Source organism: Myodes glareolus, chromosome 14 (assembly GCF_982192425.1).
Source record: "Myodes glareolus chromosome 14, mMyoGla1.1, whole genome shotgun sequence".
NCBI classification, from domain to species: Eukaryota; Metazoa; Chordata; class Mammalia; order Rodentia; family Cricetidae; genus Myodes; species Myodes glareolus.
Window position 1 is genome coordinate 68361742 of NC_142039.1, and position 17780 is coordinate 68379521.

The following is a 17780-nucleotide window of genomic DNA, read 5'->3' on the forward strand; positions in this document are numbered from 1 at the left end:
GAGTTGATCTATTTTGAGAAGGGAAAGCGTGGTAGGCCTCCGGTGCACCTCAGAGCCCGCAGCAGCACAGCACACCAGGCCCAGTGAGGCTGAAGAGAGAGCAGAGCTGGAGGTGGGTGGCTCCTCTCTGCTCCTCAGGCAGAGGTTAATTGTAAGCCTCTAGAAAAACAAAGGATCTGATTATAAGGAGAATGTTAGTGATGTTTATCTGACTTTTAAACTTGGTTTTGCTTAAGGACTAGTGTTCTGGTGTCAGCGCTGACAATTAAAGTTCCACTCCTGGTGCCCATGTGGTGGCAACAGAGAACTAACAAGTTGAGTTTCACACAAATAAATAATAAAATGCAATTTTAAACAACTAGAAATCTAGCACTGCTATACAAAGCAGAAAAGCTGCTACTTTAACAGGAAGGCCCATATACGGTATGATGAAAAGTATGAATACCAAAATCAAGAATAGAAATAAAATCTCTATTAACAAAACGACAATACATTCCTAATTATTCCTAGATCCACTTAAAACTTTACTTTTGACTTAAGGTACTCTCTCCTGTCCCTCTAAATTCTGAAGAAACCACAAAAACAGAACAAAGCAGTCCCTGAACAAAGCTGACAGGCTGGGCTCTGCTGGAGGTTGGCAGGCTGGACTGGGCTGGAGGCGGGCCAGGACTGCCACACAGGGTGCTGCTGGATACCAGCAGGCACAGCAGAGAGGAGGGCCACAACCTCGGGTAGGAGAAGCCAGATCCAAGACTGGAAGTCTTAGCCACCTTAGCACCAGAGACACAGGAAACTCCTGTGACACCTAGGTTACAATCCAATCAAGGGAGACAGCTCTGGACGGCTGTGGCGGAGAAGGGAACTGTGGCAGTAGTCCGCATGGAGGAGCCAGTCTACCAACAGTCACCTCCTGGGGCCCCTTCTCCCACCACATATCCCAGTTTCCAGGCTGTGTTTATACATAAAAATAAGAGAGTAAACTGATGTTTTAGCCAGGAAAGATGGAGAAAAAAAATCTCATAACAATGTGACAAAATAAGCCAAAGGACCAAGAGAAAGAGACTGACGCCGCTGCAGGATGAAATGGAAAGACCGGGCAGGCATGGGAGTCCTGGCCACACGTGGGACCACAGCATGGGATAGACCAGAAAAGTACTTAAGACAGATGTAATTACTTTCAAAGTAAAGTCACGGGGTTGGAGAGATGGCTCAGCAGTTAAGAGCACGTACTGCTCTGGCACAGAACACCAGGTCAGTTCCCAGAATTCACACTGGGTAGCACACAACTGCCTGGAACTCAGCGGTTCCAGGGAACCAGGCACAGTCTTCTGGTCTCAGAGTACCTACACCGACATGTGTGCGCGCACACACACACACACACACACACACACACACATACACAATTTTGAAATAAAAGTATGTCTTTAAAGACATAGTCACCAAAATCAGAAAGTATAGAAACAGGGCATAGAGAAACCTGAACCAGAGGAGAGGAAGGAGTCAGATGAAGGCAGAGATGAGGCACAGGAGGAGACGGGTAGGGGGAGCATAACACACGCATGGTACTGCAGCCAAGCACTGAGGAAACATCTAGATCCTTAGCAAGGCAGCATGGGAAAGCAAAGATCCCTCATGTACAGACAGGTGTTTTGTGTAAGAGCCAAAGAAAGGTCTGAAGATGTATGTGTACAATAAATCAGCACATCCGCAATGACCACACCCATGCAGCAAAGGAAGGCAGCTGCTGAGAAACTACCAAAGCCTACAGTCAACCTACAATCAACACAGCCTTGGGGATGCTTATGGGATTAAAAGCATAGAAAAACCAACAAGAATTGCAATGAATTCCCTTTCTGGTCTTGACAAATTCTGAAGTGGTATTCTGGAACAGCAGCAGAAGTTAACAGTTAAACCACGGCTCAGACTTCAACAGCAGAGTGGTCAGGCGGTGGTGGAGCACACCTTTAATCCCAGCACTAGGAAGGCGGAGGCAGGTGGATCTCTGTGAGTTCAAAGCTAGCCTGGTCTATGGAGTGAGTTCCAGTATAGCTAAGACTACATAGAGAAACCCTGTAGGTAGAAAGATGATAGACAGACAGACAGACAGACAGAATAAATGAAAAGAAACGTAAAAAGCACAGTGCTCACAGCCGAGAGTCACAGTGCGCAGAGCACCCAGCACGCTCACCAGGCCAGAGGAGAGAGCAACTCATACAGAAGCTATGCAACTTCTAAAAGCTTGCTCTTCCTTCCCACGATTCTTCCCTGGCTCTCAGACACAGGCAGAAGACATGGTGAACATCCAGACTAACAGTCTACAAACTCAAAACTATTCGTCACCAAGTAACTCTCAGCACAGTGCAGTGCAAATAAAAGCGAAGTTATCATGTGACGAAGAACAAGGACACATGGGGAGCACTCAGCCTCAGTCTGCATGCCATGGACACATGGGGAGCACTCAGCCTCAGTCTGCATGCCATGAACACAAAGGGAGCACTCAGCCTCAGTCTGCATGCCATGGACACATGGGGAGCACTCGGTCTCAGTCTGCATGCCATGAACACAAAGGGAGCACTCAGCCTCAGTCTGCATGGCAGCGCCACTATGGAACTATCCAGCTGGGGTTTTTGATATAGTGGGACAAAAACCAGACACCTACAGGGCTGAGTGGTACTGAGTGCTGACGAGAGTCAAAGCTCCTCAGCAGGTAGCAGTACAGGAGGCAGAGCTCCGTAGGCCGTACCTGTGTTCTTAGGTTAACACTGCATGCAGTTAGAACGAACATAATGGTCAAGTGTGTAAATGTCAAACAGCACTTTAGACTCAGTCACATCACCCAAGCCTTAGGATGTCCCGACAGACTATAAGGAAATCCCGAGTCAGTGCTACACTTCACAGAGGTATCTGTGCGAGGAAACTATCCAGGTAATCTCTCTGATGCTTTATCCACAAAATGCAGAGCCACACAATGGGTTTTCACTTACATGTACTTACTTATTCAGTGTGTTTGCGAATGCACACGCATGTGAGGACGGTGCATGTGTGGAGGCCAGAGGACAACTTGCTAGAGCCAATTCTGTCTTCCACTATGTGGGTTTGAGATAATGAACTCCAGACCTTCACCCACAGAGCCATCTTGTTAGGGAGGGCCGTAATTTTATAATGCACTTCAGGCTTCGATGCCTGGGTAAGCTGAGCTATACAACACCCCCACACACACCACTGAGCAATTTACAAATCTGTGGCCACTAATGAGGCTGAACCCAGTTAGTAAACCCTTGGAGGAGTGGTTCTCAACCTGTGGGTTGCAACCCTTTCACAGGATAGCCTAAGACAATCAGACAACATAATATTTACATTATGATTCATAACAGTAGCAAAATTACAGTTATGAAGTAGCAACAGAAATTTATGGTCAGGGTCACTACGACATGAGGAACTGTACTAAAGGGTCACAGCACTAGGAAGGCTGAGTACCACTGTCCTGGAGTGTAAGGGACATTTTTTTTATTTAAATTATTCTTTCCACACAATGTATTTTGATTATGTTTCCCCTCCCCGACTCCTAGCTCCTCCCCTCCTCCCTACCCAATTTCATGCTCACGTTCTTTCCCACCCCCTCCCTCATCCCTCCAAAAACAGTAAGAAAAAAATTCCAAAACAAAACATTCACACAAAAAATAATAGACAGATAGATAGGCGGATGGACGGACGGGCAGGTGGGCGGGCAAGCACACAGATCAACCGAGTGACCAACCATGGAGTTCATTTTGTGTTGGCCAACTATTTCTGGGCATGGAGCCTGCCCTGCAGTGTGGTTGATACACTCAGAGACATTCTACCATAGATTTTTCCTTCCCTAGCAGGTATAAACTACGAACAGTTTCTTAGTTAGGGTGGGGCTTTGCACCCACTTCCCGGAGTGTCACAGGCTTCCAGGCTATCACGCTTGTGGGTGTGTTCGCATATGCTCAGATATTCTGTCAGCTGTTTCAAGCACTTCACCCAGCATGTTTTAATAAACTGATGCTCTTACGTTTAATGTTGAAGAGAACTGATTCATCTTTTCTTTCCATTTTAAAGAAACTCGCTCACTCCTTCCTCTCTGAGCATATTAACAATCTGTCATTCCCCAACAAATCCCGTCTGCAGCCCAACCTGGGGAGTCTGGCCACCTGTGTGCCCAAAGCAAGCAGTGCAGCACCCTGACTGTGTATACTAAATAGTCTGCAGCATCACTTCGGCAAGGCTCCTTGTCCTTTCTGTTTGGGGACTCAGGGCCGTGGTTCTGCTCAAGTCCCTCACAGATATCAAAGCTAGAAGTAAAGTGAGTCCATCTGACTCCACACAGTCCTCTATCTCACAAACAGCTGTCACTGCACATGCTTTGTGTGCTCCTAGACCCACGGTTATTTCTAGAGTCAATGCCATCTTTCTGGGCACTGATGATGACAGCCTTTGCCTACTGCTGACACAGGGGAAACAACTGACGGCTTCTCACATAGGCCCCGTGTGCCATCCTGCCGCACCACCCTACTTTTTACTACTTCATCTTTTGGTGTTTTGCTTTGTTCTTTTTTGGTTTTTATTTTGGCTGTTCCACTCCTTTCTCCAGAGGCAGGACTTTGGAACAATGGTGACAGAGGCCACCACAGTTTCTTCCAGCTTGTCTCTGAGTTCAGGGGACAGTCTCGAACATTTTACCATGAAAAAAACAGCTTTTGACTCAAGCTGAAGAACACTATTCCCATTTACTAATCTTTTCCATGAATACAGGCTGACATTTCTCAAATGCTTTTCTCACATTTTAATTGCCTAATGTCATGAATTAAATTTAGCTTTTTCCAATGGAAACCACCCTTATATTCCTAGGAACACCCAACTCTGTTTTTTTCCCTCAGTCTGCAGGTCTTACCCATCCCCCCACAGACATCAGCTTGTTTCCACCATTTCTGCTGGGTTTGGACATAAAAAATGCACTGTTGTGTGTTCATTAGCCGACTCCCATGGTGCTGTCCTGTGGAAAGGCTGGTACAGGTGTGCAAAGGCTCCTCCCAACAGCTCCATGACATCAGAGATAGGAGCCCCCGACACTTAAGCTGAGCCTGCTGTGGGTGTGGCATGGCAGGGGATAAGGGGTTGGGAGAAGGGGTCACAGGACTTTAAACAGCTGGTTCAATTTCTTCTTTCACATTTACCGGCGTCAAGTTTTGCCACGATAGTTTCTCATTACCTTCACATTCTCTGCAGTTTCTGGCCAGAGCCTTGTTCGTGTGCAGTATGTTAGCGAGCACCATGCTCTCAAGAGAAGCCTGACCCAGCCTGTCATTCCTTGTCTTGTGCATCACTAATTTCTGGTCCTTTCACTGCTGCTATCCTAAAGCTCTCTCAGCTTTTTCACATTTGCTAATGCCTGGTTCTTTGTCATCAGTGGGTTTTCTCTCGCTGACATGAACTTAAGGCTGAGACTGTCCCTCAAGTGTTTTACATCAAGTCTCACGAATTTGGACACACAGTAATGCAACCAACCAGTCTTCGAGTTACCACTCGGAGCTTCTCCTGACTCATGACTCAGCCCAAGTTCCTTTTCAATTTGTAAGTACACGTCTCTATGTATGAATTTTTTGGAAATTTAACTGACTTTGGATTCTGACCCAGCACACTTTTACAAAGACTCTGTAAGAATGATGCATGATTTCTGGTTTAGGTTTGAGTCTATTAAATCACACATGACAGTCTTGCTGTTCAGGTCCCTTTTTTTTTTTTTAAAGTAAGTTTTTTACCAGTATTTTTGTCCTTTTGGGTTTACAGCAAAGTGATAGAGATACAAGCAATGCTAATTTTACTAATACTGTCAGATTTGTCAGTGTATAATTTTATTTATATTGAGACAGAAGTTTTAAGAGCAATAACTAACAATATTTTTTAGCTATTAGTCTTTTCTTTTGTTTCATTTTTCTGAGAAAATGAAGAAGTTTGGTGGGCTGACCTCAGATTTGCTCTGTAACCTCAGATGGCCTCACCTGTAATCCTCATATCCTCCTCATCCAGACTCTTAATGTTCACGCTATAGGCCTGCATCACCTTACCTAACACTAGGTTAATAATACATGAATCAAAACTTTAAAAAGGAGAAAAAGGAGGAAATGTGTAGTTTTGCATGTGCACGTGTATCCTCATTTGTGCAAGTGACCTTGTATGCACATGTGTGTGGAGGCCAGAAGTCATGCCAAAGTATCTTCCTTAGTTAGTCCATCTACTCTCTAAGTCAATCTCTGGTTAGGCTGGCTGGCTGGTCCTGCCTCCCAGTGTTGGGCTCACAGACATACACAGCTTCTCATACCTGTTCTGGGGGACCAAGTTCAAGTCCTCGTATCTTGCATATCCTTTCAAATGGAATACATACAGTGCTTAAAAAGTCACACCTCATGACAATCCAACTACGTATTTGACCACAGCACAGGAAGACAGTTGCGACAAAAAGCCCAACCTAAGCATGTGAAGAAGATATGACCGTGCTTACCAATGTCATTGATCACTGCTCGTATCTTGGACACAAAGGGACCGACTTCACTGGAATGCATTTTGGCTCTTTCCTTAAGGTCAGCACCTACAAGACATTGTATTTACAAATAAGATGGTGACAGGCATAATTGTAAAGCCAAAAATTAGACATTTACTCAGGGCCAAGGCCACGTGAAGGCCCACTGAATTTATATGCTGCACTCCTTCCCAATGACAACCTCTGGAAGGAAAGACGGCCTGTCTTCCATACTGTTCAGGTGGCCCACAGCAGCATCCTGCAGATTTCTGCTCTTGGCCCTCTTTGTGCTCAGAGGAAGACCCTGTTAGACCACTGAACTCAAGCTAAAAAGCCTTTCAAGGACTTGTTTATTCACTAAAAGTCACAAACACAACGACACTGTCACAAACAACTGCAAATTGGTGCTGGCACCTGCATCTTGAAGAGACGCTGGAATTTTACCTACCTCCGCTCTGGACTCATGGATATAATGGCCAAATCAGTGAAAAATTACAAAGTACATTGAAGTCACCATGGTGACTGTAAACTCAACCTGAAAAATGTTAGCTTAAAGTTAAGTGAAGATTTTGTAATTATGACTTTGTCACACAATGCTAAGCTTGGAACAGATAAAAACAAACCTCAGGAGTTCCTTAGAGGGTCATTCACTCCAAGCTCAACACACAAGGTTTCATCAAAAGCTGACTCATGGAAACAAACTAACTAAGTACACTGCAATGACATGGCTGCTTACTTTCTTAACATCACTGTAGACTACAACTATGCACCATACCCAGGGGAGCTGCACACACACACACACACCTTCCCATGGTGGGAGAACTGAAATCAGCTCAGCACAGGCCTCACAATCCACCAGTTCTCAGGGGCACCTGCCACTGAAATGGCAGGCAGTCAAAAGCACAAGCAATCCTATGCAGTGCAGCACAAGGAAAGCAAGGAACCAGGAAGGACCTAAACAGCACTAGCAGACGTTGAACAGACCTAGGACATACTCTTATACAAGGGACCTAAATTAGGAGCATAACTGCAGACACACATCCGCAGTACCAGGACTGTACACGCATCTTCACACTTAGAGTTTTACAAGAGCTCTAAGGATCCAAACTTAAGTCCTTACATTTGTGAAGCACACACACCAAATTAAATGTGAAAAGCAATGATCTCTGATGCTTCCATTAGAACCGTTGTGTGGCACCATGAATCATGCTCAGGTAAGATAGAGAACTTATCTAGATGCAATTTTGAAATGAGGCCAATTAATAGCTCTACAGGAGCCTCTAAACGTGCTAGTGAAGAGATGAGACAAACCTCTCAATTTCAAAACAAAAGCCAGGCTAGAGAGATGGCTCAGCAGTTAAGGGCACTTACCTTACTGCTCTTCAGAGGACCCAGACTTGGGTCCCAGTAATTTACATGCTGTCTCACAACCACCTCTAACTCCAGTTCTAGGGAATTCAATGCCATATTCTGGCCTCTGTGGGCAGCAGGCATGCTTGCAGTACACATACATACATGCAGGTAAAACACTCATAAGTCAAAATTGAAGGTTTTTAAAAGAACAAAAAATGATTAAGGTTAGTGGGAAAGCTACACTAGATGCCAGACAGACAGAGACCTGGCCTCCTGCATCAGTTAGCCCAAGCTGCAGGTGTGAAGGAGAAGTTACTCGATACTCCAAACAGCAAAATGCCTTCCTGCACATGACAGAGAAAGTTCTAGTGTTCTGGATCAAAGATCAAAGCAGCCACAGCATTCCTTTGGCCAGGTCACAAACTATAAGCAGCCCATACTCTCTTCACTTCTGGGAAGGCCGAGGATGCTGCAGAACAAAGACTTGAGATGAAGAAAGCTCCAGCAATCGAAAAATCACAAACCAGCAAAAAGAGCCAGGAAACACCTCACATGTGAACTGGGTCACCTACCCCACCTTCAGCAAAAATACCAATCACTTTAACCAGCTTTAGGCCTTATTAACATCTTCCTTCCTCATTACCTTGTAATTCTTCATGGAAAAATTAATTATAAAGCTCTATCAGTCATTCAAAAAGAGTTAAGGCCAACCCTGAGCACATGCTGCCCAGCCCTAAGCACTATAATAGTAGAGGTCACCCTGACGGTTCACTGTTACAAACGAACCCACTAACCCCGCATGATGGGAGCACACACCTATCTCAACGGTACACTGTTACAAATGAACCCACTAACCCCGCATGATGGGAGCACACACCTATCTCAACGGTACACTGCTACAGATGAATCTGCCACCCTCACATGACCGAAGCACACACCCACCCCAACGGTACAGCTTACAGCCTGAGACTGCTCATCTTCAGAGACCTCCCATCTACACTAGCAAACCCTCCTCCTGTGACCCCACCTGGCACTAGCTTTATCCTGGTATGTCTGTCCTTTCTTGGCACTAGCTTTATCCTGGTATGTCTGTCCTTTCTTTTTTCTATCGCTGCCCCTAGCAGGATTCCAGGAGCCCAGCACGTCTCAATATGCCTACCTTAGGTGATGACTGCTCAGAACCACCTGAACCTGAAGCAAGGCAGACTCCTCCTGCTTGTGGACCTTGCTGAGCACCTGTGGTGTGAACTCACCAAAGTGGCGGCTGTGCATGGTCAGGTTTTCTTTTAGAGACAGGGTATTAAAGTGTAGCACTAGCTGACCTGGAACTCACTGTGTAGACCAGGTTGGCCTCCAGGTCGTAATGACACCCCTGACTCTGCTTCCTTTCTGAAAGACACAGTGAAGGGAGTTTGCCACATTCACGGAGTCCTGCCTGCAGGGTTCCCTTTACAGCATTTACCCACATGGAGAAGGGTTCCCAAATGGCCCATCTTTCCAAACCTTGTTACTGCCTTCTCAATAAAGTCCTGAAGCTTGCTTGTGCTGTCATGACAACAATGTCACAATGTCTTCAGCAACAGTAAACTTCACCTCCAGGTCCATGTATACCCAATCTTATTTTATATTGCTTTCAGGGTGGCACCTTAAAAAACATATGAACCAAGAACGGCTAAAGTAAAGAGTAAATAGCACACAAAGTCAACGTCCACTGTTCTGTGACAAGTAAGATAATCTAGTCTGTGGGTAAAAGCACTTGCAGCAAGCCTAGCAACCCAAGTTCAATTCTAGATCCCAAGTAGAAGAACTCTAAGTTGTTGACTCACATACCAAGAAAGCACCCAAAATATACCAGGGAAATACGTCAGGAAGAAAGTGACAAAGCTCTACCATAGCCGACTTTTAACAGCCCCTCTCCATACCTGATACAACAACCATTACGTGTATCAGGAAATGGAGGAAAGGAAGAACAGCAGCAGAGACAATGGGCACGTGCTGCGGTATGGTGCCCACTATCCCCGCAAGTGCAAAGGCGGACAGAGCCCCTCTGCTCGGAGCTGCCCAAACTCACAGGCAGCTCACTCAGGCACCGGAGAGCAAAGGTGTCCTGAGCACTGCAGAACGAACCTATTCTGGAAGACAGGCATCCCTTGCCAAGACACAAAAATCCGGAAAGGCCCCCAGCAGCAGCAGCAGCAGCACAGTGACGTCTACACCAGCTCGAGTTCCCCACAGAGCACAGTCACACCACAGCAGCTAAAACTGTGCTGACATAGCCGGGCTTCGTGCTTGGAAACCTTTACTCATAAGCCCATGACAGGTCTTGCCAATAAACATGTACTAAAGTGTTGTTAAGCTCCCTGTAGCCTTAATAAGAGTTCTTCCTGATCAAATTTCATTACCAATACTATTAATATAGCTGACCATATCATATATAAACTACAAACCTAGTAACTATAAAAGACTAAATGTAAAATTTCATTTTAAAATGTATCTTGTTCAGGACAGACTCCCATCTTCCCACTGTCCACTATTTAATATATCCTTGTATGGAAACCATTTCTTGCTAGAATGGGGCAGGGTTTACTTTCAATTTGACTCATGCTGAGAAAAATATTCCACAGTAAGCAGGAAGGAGTTTCATTACAGCAGGATCATCCAGCTGACTGCTGGGGGAAATAATCATGCAGCCATCAGGAAACAGCTGACAGTCTGTGTCAAAACTGAACAGCCTGTAAGTGATGCTCAAAATGGAGGACTGGAAACCACAATAAGGACACCAGTGAAGTGTCCAATGTCATTCTTCTATAAGCCTCACTCAGGAACTCAAAGGCTTTTCCCTCTCCCTGGAGCAATAAAATGCATATCGGGAGTGACTTCCTTGCTACAAGTGGGGCAACTCAGAGAGAATGTGCTCAACCCTGTAACCTACCAAGCAGCCTGGGAAGTCTTTGGAGAATGCACAGGAGCCATGCATTCCTGTTGCTTGGCAACAGAACTGAAGCAGCCCCACCTAGGGGGAAGGGGGAAAAGGGAAGCTCTTCAGACTCAGAAAGCAAAGGAAAGTAGAAACTTACAAGAATCATCAGGTCCCTTTCCAAGGTTACATAAGCGTCACCCCCAGCCCAGGCTTCCCTTTCAGTTTTTGGGACAGTGTGTCCTGAAGCATAGGCTGAGCCCAAATGATGACCTGGAACTTCTGACCTCCTGTCTCCACCAAGTGCCGGGCTTTTGGAATGCACCACAGAACAGAAAGCAAAGCTTTGTGCTTGGCAGACAAGCCCACCAAGCCCCAGTTTAGGGTAGGAACTCACTAACCATCTACTTCCCATTCCCTCCTCTTTTTCCCTCCCAAATATTTGTTTGCTTTGTTCCTTACTAGCTCCTGACCACAAATATGACTACGAACCCTCAATTCCCAGGCCCCTCTGTTTAGCTAATTCATTGTCTGAAGGCTCTGGCCTATATCAGGGTGCAACTACTCTAACAACAAAGCTCTGAAGCTTCTGGGGACCAGAAAGCATTTCAGAAAAAATAAAGTGTCACTAGCTTCTGGGGACCAGGAAGGCATTTCAGACAAATTCAGAGTCACTAGCTTCTGGCAATATAATGGCCACACTTCTGGGTGGCTTGTGAGTTTTTTCTGTTGCAGGATGTTACTCACCACTTGCCAGATGTCAGCAGTGGTAACTTGGACTACTGAAATGATAAGTCCACTCTGTGAATGTGATCTCGAGCCGCAGAGCCTGTGCTCACAGCAGCCCCTCCGTCACAGCCATGCCCAAGCCTACCCAGAAGCTGCCATGAACAAGGTCCACCCTCCTAGACAGATTTAGGGAAAAGAAATTACAACTGAAATTAAATGTTGGTATACAATTTCCAAGAACATTAAGGGGATATGACCCTTCTGAATACTGTAAACAGTGGCTGTGTGGAGACGGCAGCAGTGGGCAGCAGAAATCACTGGCACAGTGGGCAAAGGAGGCAACAGCAAGTGTTAGAACCGTTGGAATGATTGGCTTTTCAGCAGAGATCCAGCGCTGTTCCCCAAAGGGCCTGTTTTACTATGATATAACAGATCATATACATTTTCTATGAAACTTTTGCTACATAAACTCTTGTTGATATAGATATGAATAATTTGCATTGGTATGGATTTTAAGGTCAATTTTGTTATATGTGTATATATTTCTGATTTTGATTGTGTAGTTCATTTAAAAATGCAATGTATAATTAAAAATATAGGTTGTTAATGGATAATCATCGATAATAGTAAAGCTTGTAGTAATGTTAGTCTGACTTTCTAAAAGTGCATAGATATATTTCAGATAGACATTCACATCTTTCAAAGACTACAGAACACGGCATTTAATGTTTTAATAACTTAGGACTTTTCATGACAATGAGACACGTCTGCTCCTGGCAGCACCAATCTACTTCAAGAGGAAGATGGGCATTGAAGAGGCTCCTTATGGAGTTGGTTAGCCATTTGGGCAAGAAACTGCTCTTGCCTGGACTGTTATATAAACTGGACACAGAGAACCCGCAGAGAGAGGACTGCTGAACTTGCCTAAAGGTGAGATGATCTTTCGGGGTTCCTGATTCATGAAAGAGTCTGTGAGACATTCTGCAGGACACAGCAGATAGTGACTGAACTGTCTTTAAAAGTTCCAGCTTCATGGAAATGTCTGCTGGATATTATGGGCCTGAGGGCCGAAAATGGATGCCCCAACGATACAGAGGAACTTTGGGTGACTGTCCAGGCAGCGAGATGTCTCTGTCATTTCTAGAGTTTTGGAAGTTGCTTACTTCTTGTTTACTTAGGTAATATATCCTTCTGGAGTCTTTGATGGAGTTGAAGAATGGATAGTCATAGTTATAGTTTTCCATTATTATGATAAAGATAGAGTTATAAATATTGTGACTGTAATTCTTGCTTGATAACTGTTTTGTTATATGTAATTTTACTATGTTAAAATGAAAGCCTTTCCTTTTTGTTTAAACAGAAAAAGGGGAAATGATGGAGGAGGGTTATCTGTCTATTGTGTTATTTTCATTGGTCAATAAAGAGACTGCCTTGGCCCCTTGATAGGACAGAAAATTAGGTAGGCGGAGTAAACAGAACAAAATGCTGGGAAGAGGGCTATGATGCAGATGCCATGGAGCCAGCCACCAGGTCAGACATGCTGAATCTTTTCCGGTAATTAGATTATTAGATTATTAGAAATCTAATTAGATTATTAGAAATGGGTTAATATCAAGATATGAGAGTTAGTCAGTAACTAACTCTCTAGAGATAATGGGCCAGGCAGTGTTAAAAAGAATACAGTTTCCGTGTAATTATTTCGGGTATAAGCTAGCTGGGATCTGGGTGGCCGGAAAGCAGCCCGCCGCTCCTTTCTACATCTTGTAATATCTTAAAAGGGGGGGGGGGGGGCTGTGACCTTGATCAGTAGGTGTCCTAAGGAGTAGGCTGTTGTGGACCAGAATAATTGTTTAAGCAAAGATGTGTTGCAGAATAACTGTTTAACTATGTAAAGATGTATTACTTTTTATCTTGCCTACCTAAGGTACCTGATTAATCTAATAAAAAGTTGAACGGCCAATAGCTAGGCAGAGGAGGGATAGGAGCTGGCGGGCAAAGAGAGGATCCAGTCAGGGACCAGCCAGCGGTCAGGGGCCGGCCAGACAGACAGACAAACAAGGAAGAAGTAGGGAAGCAGGATGGACAGCATAGAGATGAGGGAAACAAGCCTCGGGACAACACGAAGATAAGAGAAATGGGTTGGTTTAGGCTAAAAAGAAAAAAGGCTAGCTAGAAACAAGTCTAAGCTAAGGCCAAGCATTCATAATTGATAAGTCTCTGTGCCATGATTAGTGGGCTAGCAGTGCAAAAAAGCCTGCTACACTAGGCTAGTTATTAGAGGAAATTTCTAGACAGTCTGAAGAGAGAGAAAGCAAGCAGGTGAAGCTACGGAGAGGTTCTCGAGGACCCTTGGTGCGGGGCCTGGTGGCTTTCCAAGTCCTCAGAAACACTTGCTGTGAACAAGCTGCCTGAATTTCTCCTTGGGCGCTAATTAAACAAGTTTCCAGCTCTAAAAAATCCCTATGAGAATCTTGAGGCAGGTCCCCGCTGGAGCAAAGGGCAGTGGTGGTGCAGGATCCCACAGATTCCAGGGCTCTGATGGCAGCGCTTCAGCTTTCCTCGAGGTGCCCTTGTTCTCCACTTCTGCTTCTGCCAGGCACCAAACCTCGCTGTCCTTCAGGATAAACGACTGCGCCCACATGCACACTGACCATAGTTCTAGTAACTAATGTGGAATGATTTCTAGAATGTACTATTAACTGACAAAAGTGCAAGCCTGGCAGTGGTGGCCATGCCTTTAATCCCAGCACTTGGGAGATAGAGGCAGGCAGACCTCTGTGAGTTCAAGGCCAGCCTGGTCTACAGAGTGAGTTCCAGGACAGCGATGGATGGAAAGATGGAAGGATGGATGGAAGGAAGGAAAGAAGGAAGGAAGGAAAAATAGAAGGAAGGAAATGAAGGTGCAGCAGTAAGAATACAGACATTTCTAAGATGCTACCTTTGCAGTTCTAACTTCTAAGACCTTGTTAATATTTATATATTCAAAAATAAAATGACATGAGGAAACCTACATCTAGACCATAACACAAGCACACTGGAGGGGAAGTAACTTACATGCCTTTCAAAACAGCATTTCTAGAACTGTACGGTTTAGTGTTGTAAACTCTCTGCACTATGCTCAGCACATTATAAACAAGCTGCTAATAAACTACAAAACAGAAAGCTGTGCTGCTCTGGGAAGGTGGCTGGCTGTCTTACGGGAGATCTGACTTGGGAGCACACTTCTGTAACAGGGAGGACCCCTGAAGCTCAGTGCCCAACCAGCTTAGTCAAATGAATGTGCCCTAACTTCAGTGAGAGACCCTGCCTCAAACAGTAAGATGGACTTACTTTATTATTTCTAATCACATGTATGTGCGTGTGCAGGTAAAGTCATGCAGGTGAGTGCATGCCACCGGAGCTACAGGCTGATGTGGGTGCTGGGTACCAACTTTCTGCAACAGCAGTAAGTGCTCTTAACTTCTGAGCCAACTCTACAGCATCAATAAACTTTTAAAGATGGAAAATGGGCGGTTAGGTGAGTAGAGAACACCACTAAGAATGTAAGACCTGAGGCAAACATTTTCCAAGTACTGAGTGCAGAGTCTGGGAAGAAAATGAGTTTTGCCTGGCAGAGAAAAAGAGCCGTGAGGCTGTGATGATAGAGAAGGAGAAAGGTAGGGCACAGGGCAGAAGAGGATGTGGCCAGAGCAAATGAAACCTAACACTCTCGGTGTCAGTTGTTACTAGGAAAGTGACCACAGACGAGATGCAATGGGGCACCCCCCAGTATCTCTAAATGGGCTAGCAGGCCTGCGATTCTGGAGGCACCAGGGTAGGTAAGCTAAGTGTCCATGCCCTCTGGGTTTCTCAAGTCTGGCTCTTTCTATGACCTCCTCCTTGTATAACAACTCTGACTTCTCCCCAGCATCATTTCTCACTGGTGAAGCTCCCCTGCCTCCATCTTTTGGGAATGCTATCTTACACAGGCCCAGGGGATGAAGCAGGAAAGTCTCCCATCATATCTGCAACTTACATATGCCACGTTCCCCTTGCATGTAAGAGCAGAGGCCACGGCAAGGCCATCTAAGGGCAGAGGTCATGACATGGACAGGTCAGGGCCTTAGCTGCATGCAGGCAGTGCTGCCATGCGGGAGCAGTTTTCTTAGATCACTTGGCTGTGTGGGTAAAGTGTTGAGTGGACAGGAGCGGAAGAGAAACCAGTGATGTCAGTACTGATGGGTGCTTCCTATGTGCTAAGAAAACAGTATGCACAAAATCTAGGACGGTATTTCAGTAGGTTGGCTGAAAATGGAAACAGTTACAAGTTAATGAGAGTCAATCAGTTACTTCCTTGGAATCGACAGGAGTCCTGAGTTAATGGAATCCTGGCGTGTTCAAAGGAAGTGAGGAAAGGCACATTAACAGGGAAAGGTCACACAATAAAAGAAGGCCTCAAACGCAAGATCTGACCTTCTACCTTAAGAATAATGAAAGACTAAGTCCAAAGCATGCAGAGAAATAAGCCAATAGAACAGAAAAGGAAAAAACAAAGCCATGAAACTATCTTTTAAAAGCACAGGTGAAATGATTATTTTGCCAATATTTTAAGGAAAAAAGACAAAGTTTATCAAGATTGGGGAAAAAAAGCTGAGCATATAGCTCGTCTGTAATCTCAGCACTTGGGAGGCTGAGGCAGAAGGGTGGAACGTTAAAGGTCAGACAGATCTACAGGTAAAGACGCTGTCTCAGAAAACAACCAACAAGTAGAAAGAGAATAGGGCAGAGCACAGTGGTGAAGCCGACAGCCCTACCGCCAAGGAAGGAACCACAGGGTGGCTGTGAGGCCGAGGCCAGGCTGCGCTACAGGTCCTTTCTCAAGCTAAAATACAAACAGTAACTACAGACTCACAGACATTAAAAACACAGGGAAGACTGGGAGCAGCTTGATGGTAATAAATTTGAAAACTTTGACAAAACAATGTTCTTTTAAAAAAAAATCACAAACCAACAAAGTTCTCCCAAAAGAAACAGGCAGCTGGAACAGCACGCTGTCTCCTAAGGACATTAAATTCACAGTTAAAACCTTCCCACTACAGATACCTGAGGCCAGGTGGCTTCCTTGGTAAATTTACCAACCAGCTAAGAAGTACTAAAGATTATATCCATCCATTTCCAGAAAGGCAGAAGTCAATGTTCTTATGAGGCCAACATGAGCCTGACATTCAGGGAGTGGCTGTCCTGATGAAGCTAACTGCAGACTTCCTCACCACTTAGCAAATCAGACTCTATATGCTGTTCAAATGCAAAAAGAAAACACTATGACCAAGAGGCTCCTTCCAAGGATCAATCACTAATATAATGTTAACGAGCAGAATAAACAAAAACACAACTGTCTTAAAGAGTCTGGCAAAACTCAGTTCATGCTCACAAGGTCAGCTGCAAGCCGCTTGTGCTGACCCAATGACTTCCACAGAAGCCAAGTACAGGACCAGGGCAGGCCTTACCATGTTGACTCACCCTTTTCCAAAATTCAGTCTGAGAAGTAAGGGCAAGAGGCAAAGATGCTGCAAAACACAGTTCACTCAAAGACACCATGATCATCTACAACGAACAAACAAAAGCTTTCTCAAAGGCTCCTAAATCTAAAATTTGAGTTTCACACGGATATTAACACAACCAGTTGTGTGGACAGCCATGGGCTAGGAATAAAAAATTAGAAGTGAAATTAAAAAGAAACACTACCTACAGTAGCATTAAACACAAAAATGCATCAAAATAAATTCAGCAAATTGTTGCTATGGTTTGGAGTTTTGACCCCTCCCAGGACTCATACCTGGTGAGCAGAGTCCCCATGTAGTGGTGCTTAGAGGTGTGGACATTTGTGAGAGGAGCCTAGCAGGTACAGGTCACTGAGGACACAGGAAAGCTATCTCCAAAGGACAAACATAGCTCTCATGGAACCATTAGTTTCCAAGACAGTAGGTAGTATAAACAGCAAGCTTGGTGGTTTCCTGTCACTCGTATGTGCTTGGGCCACTACAATATCATCCACCAGGAAGTAATTCAGCAAGGGAACCTTCACCAAGAGATCACACCCGATGATGCTGCCAAACTTTGACTTTCAGTTTTCAAAACTAAATAAACTTCTTTTCCTTACAAATGATGCACTCTCGGGTGCTTTATAACGGCAAGAGAAAATAAACCTAACACAGTAACTGAGACAGTATACTGCTGGGTAAACCCATGTTCATTAATGGG

General features: G+C 44.9%; 1 protein-coding gene across 5 annotated transcripts in view; it reads right to left on the reverse strand.

Annotated features, from left to right (window-relative positions):
* Positions 1 to 17780, reverse strand: part of Auh (AU RNA binding methylglutaconyl-CoA hydratase) — a 97160-nt gene that overhangs the window by 61279 nt on the left and 18101 nt on the right. For all 5 annotated transcript variants that reach the window (XM_085699527.2, XM_048447872.3, XM_048447871.3 and 2 more), the window contains one exon: positions 6524 to 6610. In XM_085699527.2, the coding sequence (XP_085555653.1) occupies positions 6524 to 6610 (87 nt within the window). The remainder of the gene's footprint in view (positions 1 to 6523; positions 6611 to 17780) is intronic.